Source organism: Pagrus pagrus, assembly GCF_965226575.1.
Source record: "Pagrus pagrus genome assembly, chromosome: 9".
Classification (NCBI taxonomy): domain Eukaryota; kingdom Metazoa; phylum Chordata; class Actinopteri; order Spariformes; family Sparidae; genus Pagrus; species Pagrus pagrus.
In genome coordinates this window covers 34,335,716-34,362,215 of record NC_140193.1, presented here as the reverse complement: position 1 = coordinate 34,362,215, position 26,500 = coordinate 34,335,716, and the positions used below count along the sequence as shown (strand labels likewise).

The following is a 26,500-nucleotide window of genomic DNA, read 5'->3' as shown; positions in this document are numbered from 1 at the left end:
TTCCGGTTACCTAGTTTTTTCGCAAATTCGCAAAATGTCGCAAACCTGCTTTGCTAACTCCTCCCAGGCGATTCCACCCATTTGCAACAAACTTTGCACACAGCATCTGTGGACCCTCCTGACCGACAGTTGTGCTAAGCATGTTGATATTCCAAAGATTACTCAAGTTATTAAATAACAACTTCCTGTACATTTTGTTCCAAACAGGAAGTGTTGCATATCTCCACATTGGTCAGTTTGAATGACATGAAACTCAGGATACTACTCCCACATGAGCCCCTAAGGCTCGGTCTAAAATTTTGGGCGATGACCACTAGGTGGCGCTCTTTAAATTGAAGTATTTTATATCTCCACATCGGTTGGTCATATTAACACAAAATTTGGTACATTCATTGCCAATGCCCTCCTGAGGATAGCGGATGAAGGTCTTACCGATTTTGCCACTAGGTGGCGCTCTGGTGGCAGTCTAATTTTATTTTTGCCACTGTGCCCACACCATAACACTTATAGATATGACATTGATAAGGGTGGTATAGACTGGCCCCTGTAACCCACACATCAAAAATGACCAGCAGGTGGCGCTAAATGGCTCCAAAGCGCCCCCTGGAATAATTCAAACTTGAAGCCCCACCTCCTACATGCACATACATGAAGAAAATTTGGTACGCTTATGTATCATGACCAGACGCACAAAAAACCCTCTAGGACCCATACCCTCAGTCCAACGGGAAGTCTGCCAATTTGGTTCAAAGTTGAGATTTCGCCGCCATTGCCTCAGCCTCCGACGGCGCTGCAGCCCTCCAACAGAGGGCACTGCTGGCTGATACAAACCTCTGTTTATGAGTCTGTAGGGTCACACAGTGTAGTCATGTTATTATTTGTTCTTCATGTTCTTCATATTGCCAGGAGTTCTACGCACTTCGGCGTAGTTTTTTTAATACTGACAGCAGCACGCCCCGACGCGCGTGGACTGCGAGGGCCCGTTCTACGCTGCTTGCAGCTTTAATTATTCTTTGTCTTCCATCCCCGAGATTGCATTTTTGGCGGCCTGAACATACCCCAAAATTCACCAAACTTGGAACATACGTCACAAGTGGTGAAAAATTTGAAAATTTGACATGATTAGGGGTGGGTGTAGCCAGGGGACTCCATAGCGCCACCTAACGTTGTTTTGTCCCCGCGAACTTTTTCTCGGATCTGCTTGAAATTTACAGGAGTCATGGGTCTCAAGGATTTAGGCTGGAATTATTTTTTTCAGAATTTTAGCTGCAACAGGAAGTCGGCCATCTTGAATGGCGTGCTGCGATTTTCATTTTTCCGACGCATTTTTCGGGACTTTGGGAACATATCAGAAACTCAGGAGGATTTTCAGTAACCATCATATCCCAGTTCATTTCGTACCTACCAACACGCCAAGGCAGAAACTTGTCCATCCTAAGGACAAAACACCCAGGCATAAACAGAGTAATGTAGTTTATGCTGTTCAATGCAGCCAGGACTGCACAGATTTGTACATTGGGGAAACAAAAGAATCTCTCCATAAATTAATGGCACAACACAGGAGGGCCAACTCCTCAGGTCAAGACTCTCCTGGCCACTTACATCTGAAGGAGAAATACAGTATCATTCCTTTCAGGACAACAATGTAAACATCTTGGCCAGATGAGACAAATGGTTTGAAGGAGGAGTAAAAGAGTCCATCTATGTCAAACTGGAACGACTGTCTTTGAACAGAGGAGGTGGCCTACGACATTACTTATCACCCACATACAATGCAGCACTGAGTTACCTCCCCAGACAGCTTAAAAACCATTCATACCTGGGTTCGCCTAGCCCGAGCAACCCACATGAAGGCCGGTTGGGTCAACGACCCACAAATGGCCCTGATGACTCTGAAACTCGGAGCTCACTAAGGGTGTCACAATCGATCGAAATTTAGTCACAATCTCGAACCTCAAATTAAAAAATGTAATCGTCGATGCTGCCACGCCCGGTCGGTTTACAGAGGGGAAAAAAACACACACGTGTTGAAGTGCTGTGAGTCAACCTCCTCTAACTTAGCTACAGCCAGTCAAACGATAGCATGGTGTTACACCATTCTTGTTCGGCTCCCGGACCATGGTCGGGAAGCACAGGGGAGATGATTTCCTCCAGGGCCGAAGTTTATGTTTACCTTTGGGGTGAACCCCCTTTCACGTGTTAAACTGGTCGGGAAATAATACCAGGGAGCTTTGCTGTATCTTGAGGAGCCGTCACCTTTATTCACAGCCAAACTGCAGTCTATATTGCACACTTTATTGCTGTCACTACTCCTGCTACTCCTTTCACTTCTCCTTTCTCTCCCATTCATTCACTGTACACACGTACGCACGCTCCCTCACTCTCGCTCGCCCACCCACACCTTACGCACCTTGTATATGTTCAACTGTTCGGAAATAGTTTGTTAAGACACTTAATTGTTCAGAGAAGACTATGGACATGTTTGTGGCTGTTTTATTTTTTGTTTGTTTTGTTGTGAAGTTGAATGTCATCTTCTGTGAAGAAGACTGCAGTTACAAAAGAGAAACCAGATGGGAGGTTATTTTGTTTAAGTTTCAAATTGACTGAAGAGCTAAGTTATTGTTACATTATGTTGCTAATAAATGTTTTAAATTTGACAATGTAGTGTGGTACATTGCGAACAAAGGTCAGATATTATATTGCATAAAAGTCTTGTCTAAAAATGGCATAGCAATCTGTGCTTTAAAAAAAAATGTAAAAATCGAGAATCGAATCGAACCGTGACCTTAGAATCGAAAATTTAATCAAATCGAGGATTTGGAGAACCGTGACACCCCTAGAGCTCACACATGTCCTTAACGACTGTAAGAACACACCCACAGAGTTTAAAAGCCTGCAAACTCCCCTCCAGTTAGTTAGAACTGAAGAAGCCTCTTGGATGAGAGATGACACGTCCTCAAGAAACTGAAACAAGTCCAGTTGCCTACGATAAAGCACTAAGAATTTCCATGACCTGGATGAGCGAGAACCTTCACCAACATAACATCACATAGTTGGTCGATTGGGTTTAGGTCAGGGGAATGGGAGGGCCAGTCAATGGCATCAATGTTTTCGTCATCCGGGAACTGCTGACACGCGCCGCATGAGGCTGGGCATTGTTCTTCAACAGGAGGAATACAGGGCCCACTTCAGCAGCACAAGGCCTGACAATCGCTCTGAGGATTTGATCCTGGTACCTAACAGCAGTCAGGGTACCATTGACTATGACATGGAGGTCTGTGCGACCCTCCAAGAATGGGTCTCCTCAGACCATCACTGACCCACCGCCAAACCGGTCATGCTGGATGATGTTACAAGCAGCAAAACATTCACCACAGCATTTCCAGACTCTTTCATGCCTGTCACTTGTGCTCAGTGTCTATGGAGTTATAATTGTTGCAAAACTATTTGCAAAAGCGTATCTCAATCTGTGTGTGTGTAGTCAGATCTGTGTGTGCGTGCTTCATCATTTGTGTGTGCGTGTTCAGATCTGTGTGTGCGTATTCAGATCTGTTTGTGCGTGTTCAGATCTGTGTGTGTGTAAAAAAAATCTGTATGTCTGTATTCTGTATTCTGTAAATGCGTACATAGATCTGTAAATATCAGTTACAACTCAGGCAGTCATCATATCATATCAATCTAATTAATTAGAGGCTTTGTAATTAATTAATCGAAATTAATCGCATTTTAATCGCATATAAATATCTGACCTGAGAACAGTGAGAAGCAATTTTTTTCATATGGGTTTTAGTATACCATTGAATAATGACTGAATATATAAGCTTAAGCAACAAAACATTGTTTATTTTTTTTTCAAGGTGGTACTTAACCAAGACCAACAGACTAGGGATGCAAATTATCGATTAATTCATTAATCATTAGTTGATGGACCTTATCAGTCAATTAACGATTACCTGATAAGACGCGATTTTCCTGAGAACCTACATTTAAGGGGAAAATTTAAGCTGAACATTCCTTATACAGGACTCTACACTAGTTTGTTAGTTTATTTTTAGAGCACAGCACAATGAAAAATGTTTAAGTAACACGTTATTTGGTAAATGGTTTTTCCTGCCACTACACTATGATGATTACTGTATTTAACTACTTAAATCACAGTAGCATAAACTGATTTGTTGAACTCAGCCTGATGTAAACATTAATAAAACAAAGGCAGCGCTATGTCTTCCCTGTGTGATGTGCACCGTGAGACAGTGACGGGTCTGTAGGCTACCTACGTCTTGACCACATGTCAGCTGTTCAGCTGCAGCAGAGGAAACTCCGCTGTTCTCAGCTCCACTGTGACGAGCGCTTTTTAAACAGTAGCGACCGGCTAAAGGAGGATACTGTAAACCGGCGCGGGTCCCGTGTGTGTTATGAGAATTTTGTAGTACATGTAGAGGAATGTGAATTGATGTTACACAACCCTCTTGATAGAGACTGTTAAATATGAACTATGACCTGTAACTTGTGACTCTTTGTATTGTTTTAAGACACATGTAAGGTATTGAGTAAATCACTCAAGGTACTGAATGTATATTCAATATTATCACTTCCTTCTGTGTGAGTGATTACTTTAGGTACAGAAGGGCAAGGTGACAACACACCCACAGAGACCGATAAAAACCATGCGTTTCTTCTCAAACATTGAGTCTTCACTTTGTAACAGACCTGTGTGTTGCTTTGTGAATGCTCCACTTGTACAAGATATAAACCCTTGTTTGAATTTTGAGCTGACTCCGATCTCCTTCCTCCAGTTCTAAATTAACGCAGAATTATTTTAACAAAACTTTGGCGCCCAATGTGGGGCCCCAACATCTGTCTCTCTCCACACCAGAGGACCTGAAGACCTTGCAAGGCAGAGTTAAAAACTCTTGGAAAGACCTCCACCGCAGGGCTCCTAAAAGCCTCGTTTGGTAAGGGAGGCCAGGTCCCCTGGAGAGTGGGACAGTGACGGGGCTAACCAGAGGGGAGACGGATCAGCCAGGTAAACATTGAGTCAGGGGCTCAATTCATCAAAAAGGGTAAAAATTCATTTCTTCATTTCTTGGGAGATCAGGGATCTCTTATAATTTGGATATAAATTTTAAAAAATCAAGTCAGGGACTTGGGAGAGCAGGTATCTCTTAATTGGAAAAAGCAAGTCAGGGACTTGGGAGAACAAATTATCTCATAGAAAACTGTCTTTGGAAGGACAAAGTTTAAATTAATCCCTTAGGCCTGAGTAAACAAAAAGACGTCAGGATTAGAGTCCCTATAGAAGTGAGGGTTAGAGTCCCCACAGGAAGGAAAAGAAATGAAAAGACCGGTAGAATAAAAAAATAATGTTAAAAAGGGGATCAAAATGGGAAATAGTAATAGTTGTTGTAAATGTTGTTGTGAACCTGACGAGGTTCAAAATGAAGGCGATGTAAAACGAATGGGTCAAAAGGCACAGGATAATGTAAAATACGTAAAAAGAGAAAATGAGAAAAAGGTACTCCAACTTTTGTACTCCAACCGAGATAAACAGGAAGATGACGAGTATGTGCCTCTGGGTCTCCATCTTAATCCTCCGCCGTACCTCAACCCTCAACTACCACCACCTCCTGCCGCAGCCGCAGCTCCAATTCCTCCCCCTCCATCTCTCTCTGCACCTACTCTCTCCGCTCCTACACCGACAGAAAGGGCCGTAGGAAGTCTGAAAGCAACAAGGTCGGGTAAGTGGTATGATGTTTATAATCCTAGTCCCAAGCCTACACTCTCTGCTACTAAGGAGTCAGTGAGTTTAAATGATGACATAGAAGAAATATATCCGATGATAGAAATGCCTAATCCGAGAGCTGGGGATGGGCAAGATGCAACAATTAGAGTGTACAGAGCATGGACAGAGGGTGACGTGAAAGATGCAGCATGTGGCATTCCGCACCCGAGGGAAAACACAGGAGAGTTTGGAGAACAATTTGAAAGACTGTGTGAAAGTTTCCAGCTGAACACCTTAGAGGCAGAAAGAGTACTAAGGTGCATGGTAAAGCAAGATGAAGGTGTGTTGATCTGCCTAGAGAGACTGAAAGTAGTGTTTGCAGCAAATAGTGGGATACAAGCTACGACCGACCATGCAGTACATGCAGAATATGTACTGAGAGAAAAAAGAGCCAAGACTGATGTGTATTTCCGAGGCAATGTTAGTCGTAGAGGCTGGGGAGGGAGCGCCAGTGGAGCAGGACGAGGAGGACGAGGAGGACGGAGATTTGGAGAAGATGAGAACTGCTATAATTGTGGTAAATTTGGACATTGAGCTCGAGAATGTAGAGTTCCAAAGGTCAGAGGTCGAGGAGGTTGGCGGGGAAGAGGAGGAGGAGGGACACCCAGACGAGTTGATGATTCATCGGCATGACTGTCAATAATTCAGGTCATGCACTGACACACACAGACACAAACAGGTATTTGGCAGAGCCTTGAAGGAAAACCTATTTTACCAAAAAATTTATTTAGATTTTCTGTAATTTTGAGTCATGGGAGTACCCATGTCTCAACAGGAGGGATGGTGTCCACAATAGAGAACATATTTACTACATATGGATTTAAAAACTTTGAAAAAAAAATGTGTGCTTATGATTAATAAGTTCTAAGCACAATGCTCAAGGTCGATTACGTCTAAAACCAGGTAAATTCCCAGAAGCATTCACCATGCCGGAATTAAAGCTATGTGTAATAACTGTTTTATGTACGACCACGATTGCATTCCTTATTGTAAGTATCAAGAGAGATTTGAATTTTACTGAGGAGGCAATTGGGGCATACATCAACACTTAGATAAGACTAGTTTAATGGCATGGCAGAATAGGATGGTGTTAGACATGTTGTTGGCTGAAAAAGGAGGAGTATGTAGAATGTTTGGAGATATGTGTTGTACATTTATTCATAACAATACAACACCTGATGGCAGCACCACTAAGGTATTGGATGGATTAACCACCCTATTTGTAGAATTAGCTGAAAATTATGGTTTCAATGATGCTTTGACAGGATAGTTACATGACATTTTTGGAAAATGGGCAGGTTCTATAAAAGCTATGATGATTGCTATTCTAATCACTTGTGGATGTTGTATTCCTTGTTTGAGAGGACTGTTACAGAGACTCATTGACACCGCCGTGACCAAAACAACGCTGCTGTATGAAAGGGTCCCAACCACCGATGACTACCGAGAGGACTATGAGAATACAGCGCAAGAAAATATTACATTCGAATTGACAGATGATGATTTATATGGTAACCTGTTTGATGAAGACAAGGATACCACAGTATAAGGAATAATTGCTGTTTATGTGTTTATTCTACTGAGTACATATTGAAAGTAACCCCATTTCTTTTATTCTTTTTACGTGCAAGGGATAGTATAGATAGGTAGGGACAGGTCCATAGCCAAGCCGATGGGTTGACTAGCTTGGTGAGGACGTTTATGTTTTGTTTTGGGGTAACAATGTAATCAAAATGATTTTGAATTTGTGTTTATTTATATGTAACTTCTGTACTTTGTCAAATGGAGTATCTGTGCATGGTTGCCGGGGCAGCAGGACTGTGAGAGAGTTTCCCTATCTAGAAGGATAATGGTAAACTAGAATGTTTTGAACTGCCTGATAGGGTTTTCGTTTTCTCACACTCTACAAAATGTGTGCTTGGTCTGAGGCCAGTGCTGAGGCACCGGGTCGGTTTGAGCTGCGTTCAGGCTACATTAAAACTTTATAGATCCATGGGCAGTGATCAGTGTCGGCGGCTTTTTAACTCGTTAAATAATTGTGCTCCAGTATAATCGGTACGCCTGAAACTCATCCAGTGAGAAACGTTCCGCGGTGCAAAAATAAGTGCGATTAAAATGAGTTAATTTTTTTAACACGTTATTTTTTGTGTAATTAATTAATCTTAATTAACGCGTTAAAGTCCCGGCCCTATATATGTATATATAGGGGTGGGGTTTATACATTTATAATGACCCAGGGTGACCAATAGTGACAGATCTGCCAACCAATCACGAGTGATTTTTCGTGTAGTAAAAGTAGTGGTTTCATCCAATACAGAGAGAGGAAATTCAAGCCAGGCCACACATTCTCTGGCCAGGCGTGGTTTCGCTGCTATTCATATGCTAATTAGAGCCGTTCGCACCTCTGCGAGCTCCACATACGTCATGGTTCGTTTCGGACAATTTTCGGCACAGACGAACGTCACGATCACAGCCTGTAAATTGTCGTTAACTGCCGAAAATTAGGGAGATTTCCGGGCGTTTACGGGGCAGAAAATCCCACTTTTCATGCAGTGCTACCGGCAGACTGGTGGACACAGAGCGGATCTGAGCCGGTGAGTCAACCCAGAGCAAGTGAAACCGTAGCATTTTATACAGTAAGAACAAAGAAGATTCAATCAGGTTCAAACAATAGGTATAAAAAAGACATGCAAAGGAAGGGGGGTCTGCTCTTTGGAGAGTGTGATCAGCAGGGGGTGGAGGAAGTATGGGGGCACACATTTAACATAGTGTTTAAATCGTCTGTCCATTGATTAACTGGTGTTACGCAATTGTGTATCTACAGGGTTTAGGAGACAGACAGGAATCCACATTTACATCTGGAGGTCAGAGGGCCCTTTTCAGACGTCACTCTAAATGTGTATTTTCTTCCTCACCGGGCCTCAAAGTTCCACAAATCCCAATCTGAGCTGTTTTGGCTGCACAAGGGGAACCTTCAAAATATTAGGCAGGTGGTCATAATGTAATGCCTGATCGGTGTATATCATGGCAGTCTTCAGTTCCAATGACTTCTACAACTATCATTTTACCGTGATCTTTACTGTAACTGTACGTATATTTTGACCCAGCAGATTTGGTCACATTTTCAGAAGAACCATCATAAATTCCTGATCCACACTTCATGAATATTTTTGTGCCAAAGTAACATGTATTCCACCTGTAGGAACACATCTCAATGTGTTCCATGCATCTCCTCTAACATGCAAATTGAGACCTTGTTCTCTGCAAAGGTAAACATTCCTTTTAGCATAAGCTGACTCTGTTGTACCAGGAGGCGCCATGTAGTCTCCACTACCTCCATCTGGTGAGAAGAACTTCATTTTTATTTTGTAATAAAGACGTCAATTCCGACACTTCACAGATACCACCTTTATCACACTCATCTAGAGGCCTTCGTAAGTTGTAAAACTGAATTTACCACTGCTCCCCCATAGACAGTCACACCTTTCCTTTAAGAGTCAAATGTTACAATTGAATGTCTTTGTATTTGTAAATGAGACTAAAAACTGCTATCATATTGTTTTCTCCTGTCTAATTAACACACACACACACACACACACACACACACACACCATGAAGGTATATCAATGTCAAAAGAACCAGAGAGATGCGCAGCAACGGGTGTGTGCACGCATGAGAATTTTGTTATGCGTGCGTGCGTGCGTGCGTGCGTTGTTACGTGCAGACTGTATTTCACGCGTAACAAGAAGCTGCGTGCGTACGAAGCAGCGTGCGCACGTCTGTCTGTCACTGTTTGACAAATGTTGTCACGCGTTCACACACGCGTGCGGTCGCAGTTTCTGATGTGCGACCGGAAGTTGATCTGCACCGTGCGCAACACACCGCGTACTTAGACGCCTCGCGTAGTTGTTCTGTGTTCCATGTTCATCCAGTAGATGGCGCAATCGATCCAATACGAGATACAGACATACAGACTTTTACATGACATGATTCATTTGTTCCATGAAGACAGAGAAAGAGTTCTGTTGCTGTTTCTTTACTTTGCTTTCTCACATAAGACACAAAATCAATGACAAACATTTGTAAGTTAACCACGCCCCCCGCAGGTAATCACTTCATTGAGAACTGCTGGGACCGCTGGAGAGGTGCGTTAGGTTTGTGCACCTGAACAGCTGCAACACACTCCCAGGACTTTTGTTGGGAGGGGCGGGGGAAGCACGCACTTTTATCAATGATCCACCGTCCCTGGTCCCATTCTTCTTTTATAATTCTGGCAGCAGTGTATGGCTCACTGCTGCCTCCCCTGGTTGACGACACTTCAATAAAATGAAAAGGCCAACTACGCGAGGCGTCTAAGTACGCGGTGTGTTGCGCACGGTGCAGATCAACTTCCGGTCGCACATCAGAAACTGCGACCGCACGCGTGTGTGAACGCGTGACAACATTTGTCAAACAGTGACAGACAGACGTGCGCACGCTGCTTCATACGCACGCAGCATCTTGTTACGCGTGACATAGTTTGCGCACGTCATTTCCGCCTACATGTGAGCGTGTGACAAAAATGTTCAATTATCTTCATGCGAGCGTTAATGCGTGCGTTCGCATAAAAACGCATGAATGTTACACGTAGTCACTGCGCGTTGTGTGATTACCGGCGTGCAGCAGTCATACGCGTGAACGTGCGTGTGAACGGGGGACCATTATAAGTCAATGAGGAAACTACATTACACGTCAGGCGCTGCTTGCTGCACAGGCGTCAAAGCACGCGCGTGTGACACGTTCAGTTGATAGGTGCGCACGCATTATGACACGATTCTACCGCCACACACACACACACACACACACTCACACACACACACACACACACACACACACACACACACACACACACACACACACACACACACACACACACACACACACACACACACACACACACACACACACACACACAGAGTGAACTTCCGCCCCCCTTTCCTTTACTCATCCTCGGCTGGCTCAGGTAAGCACCTATGACAGCCAAAGTAATTTATGGCTTTGACTGCCTTCTCTTTCACATTCCTGTCGTAGAGTCTTCTTCTCTCTTCCAGATTTTAACAAAGTTAGAATAACTATTAAGCCAGAACCTAATCTTCTGGATTGTAACATAGTATCAACCAGGAAGAAAAGTTCATAACACTGATTCTACTCTCATTTCTCTGCAATGAAAATTTACTGAGATAAATTTAATGCGTGAAAATGTCCTGTCTTCTATGGAGCCACAGTGCTCTCCAGTGGTGAGCCCTGGTATGATTTGGACAAGTTTCGAAATACTCTAACTCATTGATGCATGTTTAAAGTATTCCCTGTTTAGTTTTAGTTTGTTTCTGTGAGTTTAGATTTATAATCTCTAAAGTGCGAACACTGGCAGCCCTGCCCCTTTGGGTCACGCCTGATATCAGTGTTAATTTAACTGAGGCATCCCCCTCTCTGTCTCTTCTTGCATCTTTTGTTTTTACACGCTCTTCTCTTCTTTATTTTACGCGCTTCAAGACCCAGTCTCAGGAGAGTTGCTTGCGTTAAATGTTCTTACTTTTATAATTTTCACCGTATCGATCAATTTCTTGTTGGGACCCACAGATGAAGTCATTCATTGCGGATTTCAAAATGGACTCTGAACTGAACTCAGTGTCCCAGAATTCCCCTTTCTTCACACCTAGGTGCAAAATTCAGCTTTGAGCTACTATTGGTCAGGGTGACGGACCCCCCTCTGATCAGAGAGCCAAAACTCCAGCGCCTAATCAGAGTTACAAACAGTTTAGTACCTTTTCTGAGACTGATTTGGTGAATTGGCTATATTTTCCCTTCTTCAAGGGTGGTGCCCCGAGGTGATCTAATGTAAATTGGATCTTATTAGTAGTCATAATTAATAATTGTCCCTGATAATCATTAATTATTATTGATAGCCAAATTTAACCCAAAACTCTTGCATGAAGCACTACGTTATGGTGCCTTGTGTGATGTGAGCACAACATTCTTTTAAGTCCTTCAACTTTTGTTAAGTTTCTACCAGAACGAAGTTCTGTTTTAATTTGTTTTATCGAGTTAAGTATTGTGACCTGACTTAGAGGAAGTGGACTTTAATTTGAAATTCTCTTGCACCAAGTCACTAAGGATAACTCGACTGGCCACCGAAGCATCCTTCAGTTATTTTAGCGAAGAAGTTAAATTTGTTTATCAGTCAGAGCCTAAGAACCACCACTCAAAGCGACAGAAGAAGACCATCATCATTAACGAAGACGTCACAGTGACCGGCTGTGTCAGAAACCGTGTGAGCGGTTTCCAACGAAAGAAAGACTCTGCCCCCAACGCTCACAAGCGGTGCCATCCTGCTGGGTATTGGACCAAGACTGTCACCCACTGGGTACCGGACGAGTTCTGCCATCCTGCAGTTTGAGCAACAGAAATGTCGGTGGAGAGAAAAGCCACAGCCTGCTGAGTCCACAAGACAACGCTGCAAACAAAGTAGGCTTAACATTTACAGGATACCACACTGCCATCTAATTAATTTTGGCAATAACTTAAAACAAAATTAGATAAGGAAATGCCATTACCATATACCATGTATTTGATGTGTTTGATTTTATGAGTCGACTGATTTCCTTAGCTAATGATAGAATGTTTAGTTGTTATGTTACTTGTTACAGAAGACACAAGAAGTGTTTCCAATTTACAAATATTATTTTTTTTAAAAATCAAATTACTCCCCTTTAATTAGAGGCCAGTACTCTTTCCACACAAAGGAATTCATTTGTATTCTGTAAAAAAAATTAAAGTATCCTCTTTCTTCCAAAACACATCCCTGGGCTATAAACCTCCTCACACATACTGGCCCCCCCTCTTAAGGCTTCTTTCTGCCCATCCTCAGGTCCCGACTCTTCGCTTTTGCCCATCAACCTTTGTGGGCTCTCCGTGATGAAGCCCCCTCCATTTTTATTATTTTTTACATTGTAGATCAATACTGAAGACATCGAGACTTAGAAAGTACACATTTCGAATTATGCAGTAAACAAGAAAGTGTTAAACAAACCAGAATATTATTTATATTACAAAGTAGCCACATTTTGCTTTGAAGACAGCTTTGCACATCCACCTGCAATGGTTTTCAATTAACAGGTGTGCCTTGTCAAGAATTTCTTGCCTTCTTAATGTGTTTGAGACCATCAGTTCTGTTGTGCAGAGCTAGGGTTGGTACACAGTTCAATACAGTGAATAGCACTATTTGACTACTGTTCTAATCCATATTATGACAAGAACCACTCAGCTTAGTAAAGAGAAACAGTCCATCATTAGTTTAGGACATGAAGGTCAGTCAATCTTGAAAATTTCAAGAACAATCAATGTATCCTAAATTGCAGTCGTAACAAAAAAAAATCAAACACATGACAAAACTGGCTCTCATCAGGACCGCCCCAGGAAATGAAGTCTAAGAGTTACCTCTGTTGCAGAGGATAAGTTCATTAGAGTTACCAGACTTAGAAACCACAATAAACAGCACCTCAGATTAAAGCCCACATAAGTTCTCACAGAGTTTAAGTAGCAGACACATCTCAACATCAACTGTTCAGAAGAGACTGCGTGAATCAGGCCTTAATGGTCGAATTGCTGCAAAGAAGTCACTACTGAGGAAGAACAACAAGAAGAAGAGAAGTGCTTGGGCCAAGAAAAGGAATGGACATTCAACCAGTGGAAATCTTTATTTTGGTCTGATGAGTCCAAATTTGAGAATTTTGGTCCGTCTTTGTGAGACTCAAAAAAGGTGAGTGGATGGTTTCCACATGTGTGGTTCCCACCGTGAAGCATGAAGGATCAGGTGTGATGGTGTGGGGCTGCTTTGCTGATGACACTGTTGGTGATTTATTCAAAATTCAAGGCACACTTAACCAGCATGGCTACCACAGCATTCTGCAGCAACATGCCATCCAATCTGGTTTGCGCTTAGTGGGACCATCATTTGTTATTCAACAGGACAATGACCCCAAACACACCTCCAGGCTTTGTAATGGCTATCTGACCAAGAAGGAGAGTGATGGAGTGCTGAGAGATGGTTTAGGATGAGTTGGACCGCAGAGTGAAGGCGAAGCAGCCAACAAGTGCTCAGCACCTCTGGGAACTCCTTCAAGACTGTAGGAAAACCATTCCAGGTGACTACCTCATTAATCTGTTTGAGAGAATGCTAAGAGTGTGCAAAGCTATCATCCAAGCAAAAGGTGGATTCTTTGAAGAATATAAAATATAAAACATTCTGGTCACTTTTTTGTTGTGTTGTTTTCCTTCATAGTTTTGATGTCTTCAGTATTGGTCTAAAAAAGGGTTAGGGTTAGAGTTATAAAAAAATAAATAATAAAAACCAAAAAAACATTGAATGAGAAGGTGTGTCCAAACTTTTGACTGGCAGTGTATATATTTACATATGTATACCGTCTATGTTTAGTGTTCCTTATTCATCATCATGTCCCTTAGTAGTTCAATAAATATCTTGAAATAAGTCGTTGTTTTCGTGTTTTCCTCTATGACCGAGGTCGATGTAATCAGTATTTACAACTTTCAGATATAAGACTGAGTCATTTGAATCACCCTGCTCCTCAACAGTGGAGGTGAGTAAGAAGTTCCGGGGTTGGGGTTCAGGTTGGGGCTGGGGCCAAGGTCATTGGTTGGGAATGTGGTGGATACTGCAAACATTGTTCTTATTAACAAGTTCTCAAAGATCCTGGTGTCAGCTAGGGATAATTTGGCCCTGATCTGCCCGTTAGTTGATATACTGTTTAATCCTCGGTGAACACAAAGTATGCAGACAATTATGTGAAACATGTGGCGCCTGTCTAAAGTCTACAGCCATACTAGCAGCAGGGACTTAAACTTAATGTCAAACGCCAAATGTTAGCAGACCAACATGCTCACAATTTGCTATATAGGTAGTGTTAAATTCAGCAAAGGCTGGGACTGATCGGAATGTCATTAGTTTTGCAGGTATTTGGTCAAAAACCAAATTATTATAGAAAGTATAATTGAAGATATTTATCTGACGATGGGATTCAATAAAGTCAGTCATTCATGTTGAGGGGGACCATAGTATGTGTACCCAGTTATTTCCGTCAGACCTTGCAACAGTATGAGATTTTCACTGTACAATAATGATAACGATTTCACTGACTGAAAAGAGTTTTAGCTTGAACAAAGCGCTTTATTGTAATTTAAAAAATGTCTTCAAAGACATGACACTTGAAAATATAACTGTCTGAAAATGAACATTAATGCATTAGAATTTAATACCGTAGCGTACCCTAGTCAAGACCATGATGAACAGAATGCATATGATTCTTCATTAAGGGGTAAAGAGGATAAGTGATGTGACTGATGAAACATTCTGATTAATAGCATATGTGTTGTGGGTGGGTGAATGTACATTTCATGAGAAAAATATTAAGTATAATACCTGCAGTGGTGGTAGTTGCACTTCACACTGCAACTTTTAATAATTGTCACGGTGTCAGATATGAGAAATACTGATTTTGAACTGTGTGGGAAGAATGAACATTCATTGTCTATTTTCTGACTCGTCTCTTCTCTCATTCTTGTGTGTATCTGTTTGACTTGAATCACAATGCTGAATGCAATACACAGATTTCATTGGCTGAGTTTTGTCAAGTGAGGGATTCACAATGCATGCAATTGCTGAGTTGGGTGCTAGTGCTGTAAAGGCTAGAAAAGCTGCACCGGTTACAATCGAAATGTTAATGTTCTGTGTTCTTCTAAACAACCAAAAGGTTACACACACAGTCTAATTCCAGATGCATCATATCTCTAGGGTGGCAAACAAAAGGTTTGTTTTGTTTTGGGTTTTTTTTTTTTTTTTAAAAGGTATAATATACAACATTCAGCCTCCCTAGATGTCAGGAAACAACAATTTGCTATGTAAATATATAGTGGAGTAAAGACATCTGGAGCAGAGAGTGACCTCACACTCTCTATGTGTGTTGTTATCGAGCTTCTCTGTTTTTTGTTTTGTGCAGCCGGTCGGTAATGTCAGTGCGTGTGAGCCCCTTCCCTTCTGAACCACTGCACTGCACCCATTTATAAATAGACTCACCAAGTAGGGTTTTGTGTTCCGACTTATGCCACTTGGTCATGACCGGGTATGTATCATGTATTTTCATACAAATACGGTCTTAGCTCTGGTGTTTGTCCCCAAAAGTGGCATATAAGTCAGAGTAGACACACGCATTCAATGTGCTTTTACTCTCCGCCGGCCAGCACCTCTCTCTCGATCCCAAATCGGCTAGTTACTGAGGCAACTAATAGCCAAGGTGTTCATTTTCTCACTTGCCAAATGAATTTACATTGGCCGCGTTTCCCAGATTCGTTAAGAAGCTCTTAAGTGCTAAGATCTTCTTAGGAGCACTCTTAAGAACGCTGTGAAAGAAGGATGTTTCCCCCAGAGTCGCTCTTAGCTTAAGAAGATCTTTCACTAAGAAGGAAATGTAAGATCGAGCTGACCCACTCTTAACAGCCTTCTTAGCGACCAAATGCTCAGTGATCAAGCCGCGTCAGGGAAATTTATATCCTCCACTTTTCGGAATAATAAAACAATGCTCAATGTTGAACTGGCGCAAGAAACATAGGCTAATAGTAGATGAAAAAAAAAAAACTTTTTATTGAATTACACGTTTAAGTTTTCCACACACATCTGCATATATGAGTTTATAGTACTACACATTAAAAAAACAACCCTGTGGCATATCACAGATATCAAGGAAACAGATGTAATTAAACTCAGCTGAACCACATCCAGAGAGGCTTCACCTGCTACTCTATAGGCTATATATGCGTTGCCAAAGTCAGCGCGTGTGAGAAACCATGGTTGCAATACAGCACATTCTCGCTGCGAACCAACAGCGTCGCCGTGCGCGAAGCCAGACGGTTTACATAAATGCATACGTGCGCCACACTTCTCCGCACCGGACGTGCTGTCAGGCAAAGTACCGGCTGCCCCGAGCGGAGATCCAACGGCTGATCACTCTGGTGTCTCCACACATCCAGAGAGCAACCCGCTGCAATTTTGGCCTCAGCCCGGAGGTGCAGCTCCTGGCTGCGCTGCGTTTTTACGCAGTGGGGAGCTTCCTGGAGGTGGTCGGGGATGGCACCGGCCTCAGCAAGGCATCGGTGTCACGGAGTGTGGCAGCTGTGACACCGATTCTCCTGCGCCATGCCCAGAACCACATAAAGCTGCCCACCACACTGGACGAGGTCCGCCAGGTCCACCAAGGGTTCCACGCAGTGGCTGGGACCCCCCGGGTGATCGGTGTGGTGGATGGCACCCTCATTCCAATCCACAATCCCTCCCTGGTGGATCCGTGCTGGATCGGTAGAAAGCACTACGCGGCCATCAACACCCCCACACCCCCACACACACACACACACGATACATGCGTAGCCTAATTGCACCTGTAGGGGGACCACGGAGCGCTGTGTGTGACTTATGCGCTGATAAAGTGGTGGGTGATCGATTTGCCTGGCATCGATTGATTCAGTTTCAGCAGCACCGCTGTGGACAGCTCCCAATAAGAGCTTCTTAAGAAGCTTCTTTGGCTTGATCTTAAGGTTCTCCTAAGAAGGCAGTTAAGAACGCATCTGGGAAACACCCGTATCTTAGCGCTCCTTCTTAGCCGAACCCTTCTTAAGAGCCTTCTTAAGTCCTTAAGAACGATCGAATCTGGGAAACGCGGCCATTGTCACTTGGCATGGTAAGGGTAACTTTATTTCATTATCTCCTATGTTGAGGGGATGCATTCTCTGTGCTTCGCACAGGGGGTTTTGGTCTAACCTGCTGGTGCTGAACTGCAACCACTAGTGGTGCTCAATTTTGCATTTGAGACCTCTAAAGAAATACATAAATCATATATAAATACAAATACAATACAGAAATAACCTGGAAAGCGTGCAATACTCCACATTATTTTAAAGGCAATATAGCCTACAGTGTCAACACTCTGAGAAAATAATTAATTGGGGTGCATGGTGGCTAAATGATTTATGCGTACATGTGGATTTGTAGGACGTCAGAGCCAATTTGTGCATCACTATTGTCGTTAGATAAAACACATAGGTTTGATAAACCAGTAATGAGCTCACTACAAATTAAGCTGCATGCCATTCAATCTTTCTGCCCCTACCTGCTTAACTCTGTTGATTCTTTTGATCAGTTCTTCAGCAGACACACTGCCAGCGATGACCTCCAGAGGAATCCCATTCTCTCCAATAAAGAAGCTTGACGGTATGCACACCACTGGATCTTTACATAGGGTGGGTTAAGGAACAAGCTCCCAGCAAGTGACATTTTGTAGTACTAAGATAAGCAGTATAAACAGCACTCAGGAGACCATTTCAACCAGGCATAGAAAACAATGTAAGGCAAGCACTGAAAAAAAGATAATAGATACAGTAAGTTGACAGCTGGGGCTCAGGGCTAGAGTGGGTCACCCTTCTAATGTAAGGTTGGAGGTTTATCCCTGGATCCCCAGCTCCAATGTATCCTTGGTCAAGACAAGATGTTGAACCTCAAATTGCTCCAAGTGGCTGCTCTGCCATTAATGTGTGTCCAGACCTTAAAGTCCATTTACCAAGGAAAAATGATGGTATGCCCCATCTAACATTTTTAATTATAAGTTAATAAAATGAAACACAGAATGTGCAATATTCAAAGAATACAGTAGCATAATCATCCTCAACATCAACCTTTTTATTTTATTTTCTTTAATAAATGTTCAGTTCAGTATACTACCTCTAAAATGTTTGAGACACGTTTGAAACAAGCAATTTGTTGCACATGTTCATCATTTTATTTATTCAGTGTTTAACATAAAGCCGTTTGGTTCGTTGGTTCTGTTTAATGTTTGTCGCCTAATAATTCTGACAATAAATAATTGTTTTTTATAAAGCATAGTTTACCTTCTGGTTTTTTCTGGGGTCTGTCCTAAGGACAATACTCCAATATTCTCAATACCAATATAAAAAAAACATATTGTGATAACAGTTTTGGCCATATCGCCCAGCCCTAGCAAGAATCTAGAAAGTGAGTTAAATGTTCAGTTGCACGTCAGAACTACATTTGGGATGTCACAAGCAGACTTAATAAAACAGAACAAAATCCAGGACTCCAGACTAACTTTTTCACCACTGTCCCAAAACCACCCGAAAACCAATTTTATCTGTCCCGAAGTGAATGTAGACTTTCTCAAAATGTAAATACTGTTTCTTTACTTAGTCATTATCTTCTATTGTTGTTAATCAAAAACATTGAAAGTATTTCTATCTCTAAATAGTACTTAGCTTTTTTTTTCACTGTAAATATGTTATCAAATCAGACACTGCATAGAATAGGCAAGATCCTGGTGGACTGTACACACTGTAATAAACTGGAAACTGTCTAACATGCACTGATATATTGAAACAGATATGATGAAAAAAAGCGGGGAATTAATATTTGTTGCTCACAATGTTGATGAAGGTTCTCAGTAATCCATGTAATGGTAATTCTAAGTGCTATGTCGTAGGCAACTGGACTTGTTTTTATACCTGGGTGTTTTGTCTGTAGGAAGGAGGTTTTTGCCTCAGCGCATTGCTAGGTTTGAAGTGAACCGGGATATGATGTTTATTAAAGACCCTCCTGAGTTTCTAAGATATTCCCAGGACATAAGGAATGCCAATGTCATTAAATTTTTCCGTCTCCTCCTCTCTGTCTGCTCTGGATCTTTTAGAGGTTTTGACAAAGCCCCAGTTTGGGTAGCCACAGGTTCTGTTTAAAGTGCTCCCCTGATGTGCTTCTGTTCCTTCCCCTGGGGATCTCAGCCCAATGGTTTAGGGTTCTGATGACCCCCAGCTTGTGATCCGGTGGGTGATGAGAGTCGAACAGCAAGTATTAATCTGTGTGTTTAGGTTTTCTGTACACCTCAATGCTGAGGCTTCTGTCTTCTTCAATTTGTATTGCATAGTCCAAGAAGGGCAGACGGTCTCCTCCGACATCTTCCCATGTGAACTTGATGTTATTGTCCACAGCATGTTATGTGAAGGGTTCCACTTCCCTTGTTCTGATTTTGACCCAGGTGTTGTCCAGATACCTGAACCAGTGGCATGGAGAGGTCCCTTTGAAGGTAATCAAGGCTCTGCTCTTCCATGTAGAGGTTGGCCACCATTGGGGACACTGGTGAGTCCAAGGCACAGTCATGCTTCTCTGTAGAAACCTTCACTGTGCTGGAAGAAGGTGGTCTTCAGACAGAGGTCAAGTAAGGCAAAAACATGGTCTGGGGTGAGGTTGGTTCTGCTGGACACAGTGCTGTCCTGTAGCAGGCGTTTATTCACTGTATTTGCCGCTTCATGAATTGGGAATATATGTAAAAAGTGAGGTGACACCTCAAGAAACCATTGTTTCATCTATGTCTAACTGGAACTTATCACCCATCTACAATGCAGTACTGAGTTACCTCCCCAGACAGCTTAAAAACCATTCACACCTGGGCTACCCTAGGCCTAGCAACCCACATCAGTTGGATCAACAACCCACCAGTGGCACGAACGACTCTGACACTCAGAGCACACACTTGTCCTTAATGACTCTGTAAGGACACTCCTGCACAGGGTTTAAAAGCCTGCAATTCCCCTCCAGTTAGTTAGAACTGAAGAAGCCTCTTGGATAGAATTACCGTGACCTGGATGAGTGAGAACCTTCATCAACATTGTGAGCAACAAATATTAATTCCCCACTTTTTTTCATCATACCTGTTGCAATATATTAGTGCATGTTACACAGTTTCCAGTTTATTACTGTGTGAATATAGTCCACCAAGTCCACATAAAACAAGTCTTGCCTTTTCTATGCAGTGTCTAAGTTGATAACATATTTATAGTAAAAAAAACAGCTGAGATAGTAGTACTTTGTATGCTTGTTTCTTGCTCATACATGGTTACAGGTCCCAGCTTTCAAGTAAACGATGGCTCTGGTTCAGAGTAGTACATTACTGTGTTCTTTTGCCTACGATATAGCACGTACAGTTGCTCACAATGTAACATTATCAGGAGAAAAAAATACTGTGTCCCATGTTGATCAGGAGTTTACTGCATCTGACGCCGAGAAGCCAGCCAGTGATAGCGCTGAACAGCACTGTGAAGGGGGAGAATAATATTGTAACAGCTTGAGAAGAAGTGCTCCTTTTAGTGTTTCCCATTGCTTAACGAGACTCTGTCGGCCACCGGTAATCTAATCGCCGTCTTTCAGCCACAGCCCTGCTGTATGCGCACACACCCGCTCTTTCACACACTCTCACACTCACACACACACAAACACACACACACACACACACACACACACACACACACACACACAGAATAACAGAGACTGAGACTGAATAACAGACTGATTAAGACAGAGTATCAGTGATGTTTCTCCCTTAATGTTCAAGAACATCTGAGCGACCGGGGCCAGGTTTGCACATAGAGGGAGAGCAGGGGCACAGTGTGTGAGAAAGGAGAGATGCAAATTGGCGTGGCTTCAAAGAAGAAACTGGTTATGTAATGCAACATCAAACCAAATTGACATAAACAGTATTGTCTTTTTCTTTAGATCATTTGAAAATATATTGATACACCTTTAACAGTCAGTTTACCACCCAGCCCTACCGTAACACATGTTATCCATCCTCCTTGCCAAGAAAGTTGGTATCATTTGTCTGGTTGATCTGTTTTACCTCTCTCGCTGACTGAAATAGCTTGAGAAATCCACTTGTTATTTTGTCTTGAATATAGCAATAGTCCATTTATTGCCCTGGATACAAACATGAGCTGGACCTGATTGACCAAATCAATCATGAAACCGAACCCGTATGGGTACCACATTGAGTTCGGGTCCTACGGGTCGGTTGGATTTGTAAAGTCCACTGCATTGAGGAGAAATACATAGATAACTGAAGCAAGTCCAGTTGCCTACGATACAGCACTTAGAATTACATAGATAAGATAAACTCAGTAAGAAAACTAGACTTTTTGGCACTTACAGATTAATTATTTATTGTGTGAAATTTTCAAGGAGGCGCACCATTAATTTAGCTATATAAATGTCAAAAATAGACCGAAATATCAGCTCCAACAAACCAACTGGCTATGGGTTGAGCCTATCGCCGATAGACAATATATGTATCCAATCGCCCAACCATATTTTGAAAGTGTGTCAACTATCACATTTAAGTATGACCTTTGCTACCGTTTCATGCTCTTGCCCACTGTGATCCTTGTAGTGTACACTTTCTATCTTTTGTAGCTCCACACTTATTCAGCCAAAGAGGAAATGGTCAATATTTAGAACACCAAAAAAGATACATATCTCGGAGAACTGCACACATGTCTCACTGTGGAAAAAACAAAAAACAAAAATCACATGGTTAAAATCCTCATACATTAATGCATCTCTTATCTCAATGTATTACATCAAACACAAGTCACTAAATAAGTTGTTGGTTCAATTAAGATGTGGAAGTTTGCTGGGAATGAGAGGAGACGGGGGCAAAGAATGAAGGTGTACTGTACAACAGAAAATCATTCCAGGGCACAGAGAGCCCTTTATATTTATATTTAGGTTAGTCAAAAGCAGAAGGGTCAACCCATACCAACTCACCCTGGATCTCCGAGTTGATGCCATGGATTTTCTTGAGAAGAATTAATGTAAACATTTCTATTAATGGGACCTATCAAATTCCCATAGTTCTACTCTAAATACTTTTTAGTAAGAAATGTTCGTACTTTATCTCATTGGCATCATTTTACAATAAGGGTACATGAACAAATGTATTCATTTATTTCATAGTATATAAAGATTCAATTAACATTAGTCAGTACAATAACAAGCATTAACCAATGGTAATTAATACAAGATTAAGCATTAAGTAACTTTTTTTTTTAGTTCTTTTTAATAAATGTTAATTCAAGAAAAATAATTGTCCACTTACTTTTAGCTTATGACTTATTTTTTGTAAAGATTGACATCAGTGGCTACACTCCATGGTGCATATGTAGAGGTTACCATGTTCCTTTATCTTCAAGTAGACAATGCTTTACTTATAGCCAAACCTATAAATTATTGTAAATGTTATACTGTATAAGCATTACTTACCCATAATACAGTCGTTGTAAAAAGTAAAATAATAGTCTGATTTCTACAACTCTCCTTTTTCTGTAATGGAATGAGTGGCACACATACTACATTGCTACAAAAAAAACATTCATCAACAAAGTTTGATTCAAATATCAATTTATCATAAATATGACCAAATCTGCTGGGTCAAAAATATACATACAACAAGTACAACGAATTACCAATTTTGGTTATGTAGAAAGTAGAAAGGGGGTTACTGGAGCCAATCCCAGTTTTCATATGGGCGAAGGCCAGGGTATATCCCTGGGCGAGTTGCCAGCTCATCACAGGGCCCTTTCTGACGGCAGAGGCTGCCACACAAGGTGCCAACTGCACGTCAGGAGCAATTTCGGGGTTCAGTATCTTGCTCAAGGATACTTCGGCATGTAGCTCAGTTCCACCCAGGGGAGCCGTGGTTCGAACCAGTGAACTTCTGGTCGCTAGTCACCTGCTCTACCCACTGAGCTACAGCCGCCCCGAGCCGCGGCTCAGTGTTGATCGGAAAGAGCGCATTATTGATTTGAGCAAGTCAGGAAAGTCACTTGGAGCGGTTTCAAAGCAGTTACAGGTTCCAAGATCAAGAGTGCAAACAAGATATTTCACCAATAATGGGTTCCGGTCTGTGCAGAGCCATGTGAAGATGTGTTTGAGCCCGGCCCTTCGGTAAACTATCAAAATTTAAAGAACAACGCTTAAACTTCAGTGCACATTTGACCTGGACTGAGGCAATTTCAGCGAACTACTTCCAAAAATGCCTAAAAATCAAAGCACTCGGAACGTCAAAGCCCAAGAAGCTAACGACAACGCTAATGCTAGCGCGCAACAAGCAATACTAGCAGCCATCAGTAAACTCCGGGAGGAAGTTATGGAAAAAATTGCAAGTACTGCGTCTGCTCAATCGGTCCAACTTCGCGGTCTACAGGACACTGTGGAAAAGATGGGGACCTGAAGGCGAGGTCCCACCGCTGCAATATCCAATTCATGGGAGTAAAAGAGGGACGGGAGAATGGCGAAAGAATGTCCGACTTTGTAGCAGGTCTGCTGAAAGAGACACTAGCCCTGGATAAATCACCGCTCTTGGACCGAGCGCACCGTAGTCTCCGCAGCAAGCCCACGGATGAGAATGCGCCGCTTCGGGCGATAATTGCTCAGTGCCATTATTTCGGGGAAAAAGAAGCTATTCTTTGCAAGGCAACGGAGCGCCGTCCGATAACAACAGCGGCGGGTGACAAAATCTTGGTCCTCCTGGATTATACGCAGCCGGTGAGTAGGCAACGGGCGGCTTTTACTCAAATAAGGGCGCTGCTGCGAAACTACGAGAACTTCCGTTGCGGTCTTCTGTTCCCGGCCACACTGAGGATTACCACCCCGAACGGGAAAGAGGTTCGCTTCAAGGACCCGGGTCAGGCTAAAGACTTCATAGTGAAAAACCTGACACCGAATATGGACTAGACATATAAAAGATATGATGGCACGGTCGACATGAATGGTGACTGGACTGGTAAAACCACTTGCAAGTGCCTTTTAATGGAAAAAAAAAGTGGACGGTCACGCACATAGCCTACTGTACAACATGACTGTTCTTCACTGGGTCATGTATACTGTAGGGCCCGACCGATTATAGCCCGTTTGAGACTAACCGGTAATCGGCCAAAACTCGCCGATTGTCGCCAATAATTTCAGAAATAAAATGCAGGGAATAAGACTTGGTTTTACTTTGAAAATGTTCCCCCATTTGAAAAGATCCCCGACATTAGGCTATTTATCCTGTAGAGGGCGCACCGACCTCATGACAAACATCCACTATCCACTATCCACTAACCACCTCACAACACAGCAGAGTGACTGATCTGGAGCAGGCAGCGGCAGGGACGCACGGAGGAGAGTGGTCCGCCTCAACGGTAAATAAACAAGTTTGTGAAATAAACAATAAGTCAACAAGTTTCAATTCAACCCACTTCACGATGTTCCCCGCTGTGTTGGTCTCGATCACGCCGAGTTAGCGTTTAAGCACTATGTAATATGCAAGCTAAAGTTAGAATTAGCCATCTGCTATTAGCCTTGCTACACATATTAGCCGTGCCAGTAACGGTAGAATAAACATAACAGTACACATTACGTAATCGACTAGCTACTTCTCTCACTGAGGCAGCTGCATGTCTCCAGATAAGACCGGAGCAAAATGAGTAACGTGAGTTAAGACGGGGAGGCACCGAACGGCGGAGGGGAGGGAGGGAGGGGGGGGCGAGTAGGCGAGTAGTTGAAAACGCTTTTCTGGTCCGAGTTTGATTCATGATAAATCCGTGGTATATTACTGAGATGATCAGTCGGTCTTCCTGTGAAGAGCAGTAGCTAATGGTGCCTTGTTGTAGGCCTAATGTTGGATGGTTGTCATGTTAATATGCTGCTTGACTCAGCAATAAAAAGGATTTGAAATTATTTTTCTGCCTTTAATTCTTTGTAGAAGTGTCTGAAAGGCTCAAAAGCAGCCATTTGTTAAAATAAATAAATAAATCAATATGTAGATATAATAAAATTTTAAAACTTTATAAAAAAATAAAAAAAATCGGCCGATTAATCGGTTATCGGATTTTTTTCCCCCTAATAATCGGTATCTGCATCGGCCCCAAAAAAATCCATATCCGTTGGGCCCTAGTATACTGTGCTGCGTTTTGTACTTTTCTCAAGTATGTGTTGCAGGATGATGGCTATATGGGTGTCTGGGCCGCAACAGATCAAAGGGCATACAGGAGGGCAGAAATCTGGGCTCATCGGCAACATCGAATAGGTCATTCTCACTATGGCTGCGAGTGGTAACAAGGTATCTGGGGTTGGGGTCAGAGTGGTGAGCTGGAATGTTCGAGGGCTTAACCATCCAATTAAACGTAATAAGGTGTTCCAACGTAATAAGGTGTTCCTTCATTTAAATAAATTAAAGGGCGACATAGTGTACTTTCAGGAAACACACTTATTGAAACAGGATCAGCACACAATTAAAAGAGCAGGTTTCACACAAATTTATCACTCCTCTTTTAACTGTAAAGCTAGGGGTGTGGCGATACTTTTACACAGATCAATACAATTCAAGGAGCTTAATACAATTCAAGACAAAGACGGACGTTATGTAATTGTACAAGGGACTCTAGGTAACACACCTGTAATACTAGCAAATATTTATGCCCCTAACTGGGATAATAGACAATTCTTTCAAAATATATTTTCACTCCTTCCTGACCTCGACAGGTACAATTTAATACTTGGGGGGGACTTCAATTATGTTCTGCATCAAACACTAGACCGCTCTCCCCCAAGTCACAATACTGGCACTCGTTAAATAACTCTGCCCAGTGTATTAACGCATTTCTGCAGACTTAGAGATTTAAACACCCGACATCAAAACACTTTTTTTCCCCCACCACATTAATCGTATTCCAGAATTGATTACTTTCTATTAGACCTTAGACTTCTCCCCTTCTTAATTTCGACAGACTACGAAACAA

At 42.3% G+C, this 26,500-nt stretch overlaps 1 protein-coding gene across 6 annotated transcripts in view; it reads right to left on the bottom strand.

Moving 5' to 3' along the window:
• ubxn4 (UBX domain protein 4) overlaps nucleotides 1–26,500 on the bottom strand; it is a 206,345-nt gene that overhangs the window by 164,624 nt on the left and 15,221 nt on the right. For all 6 annotated transcript variants that reach the window (XR_014623289.1, XM_084362255.1, XM_084362253.1 and 3 more), the window contains 2 exons: nucleotides 22,190–22,218; nucleotides 17,995–18,113 (listed from right to left, as the gene is read on the bottom strand). Coding sequence is in view for 5 of the 6 variants with exons in the window: in XM_084362255.1 (XP_084218381.1) it covers nucleotides 17,995–18,113; nucleotides 22,190–22,218 (148 nt within the window). In the remaining variant the exon portion in view is untranslated. The remainder of the gene's footprint in view (nucleotides 1–17,994; nucleotides 18,114–22,189; nucleotides 22,219–26,500) is intronic.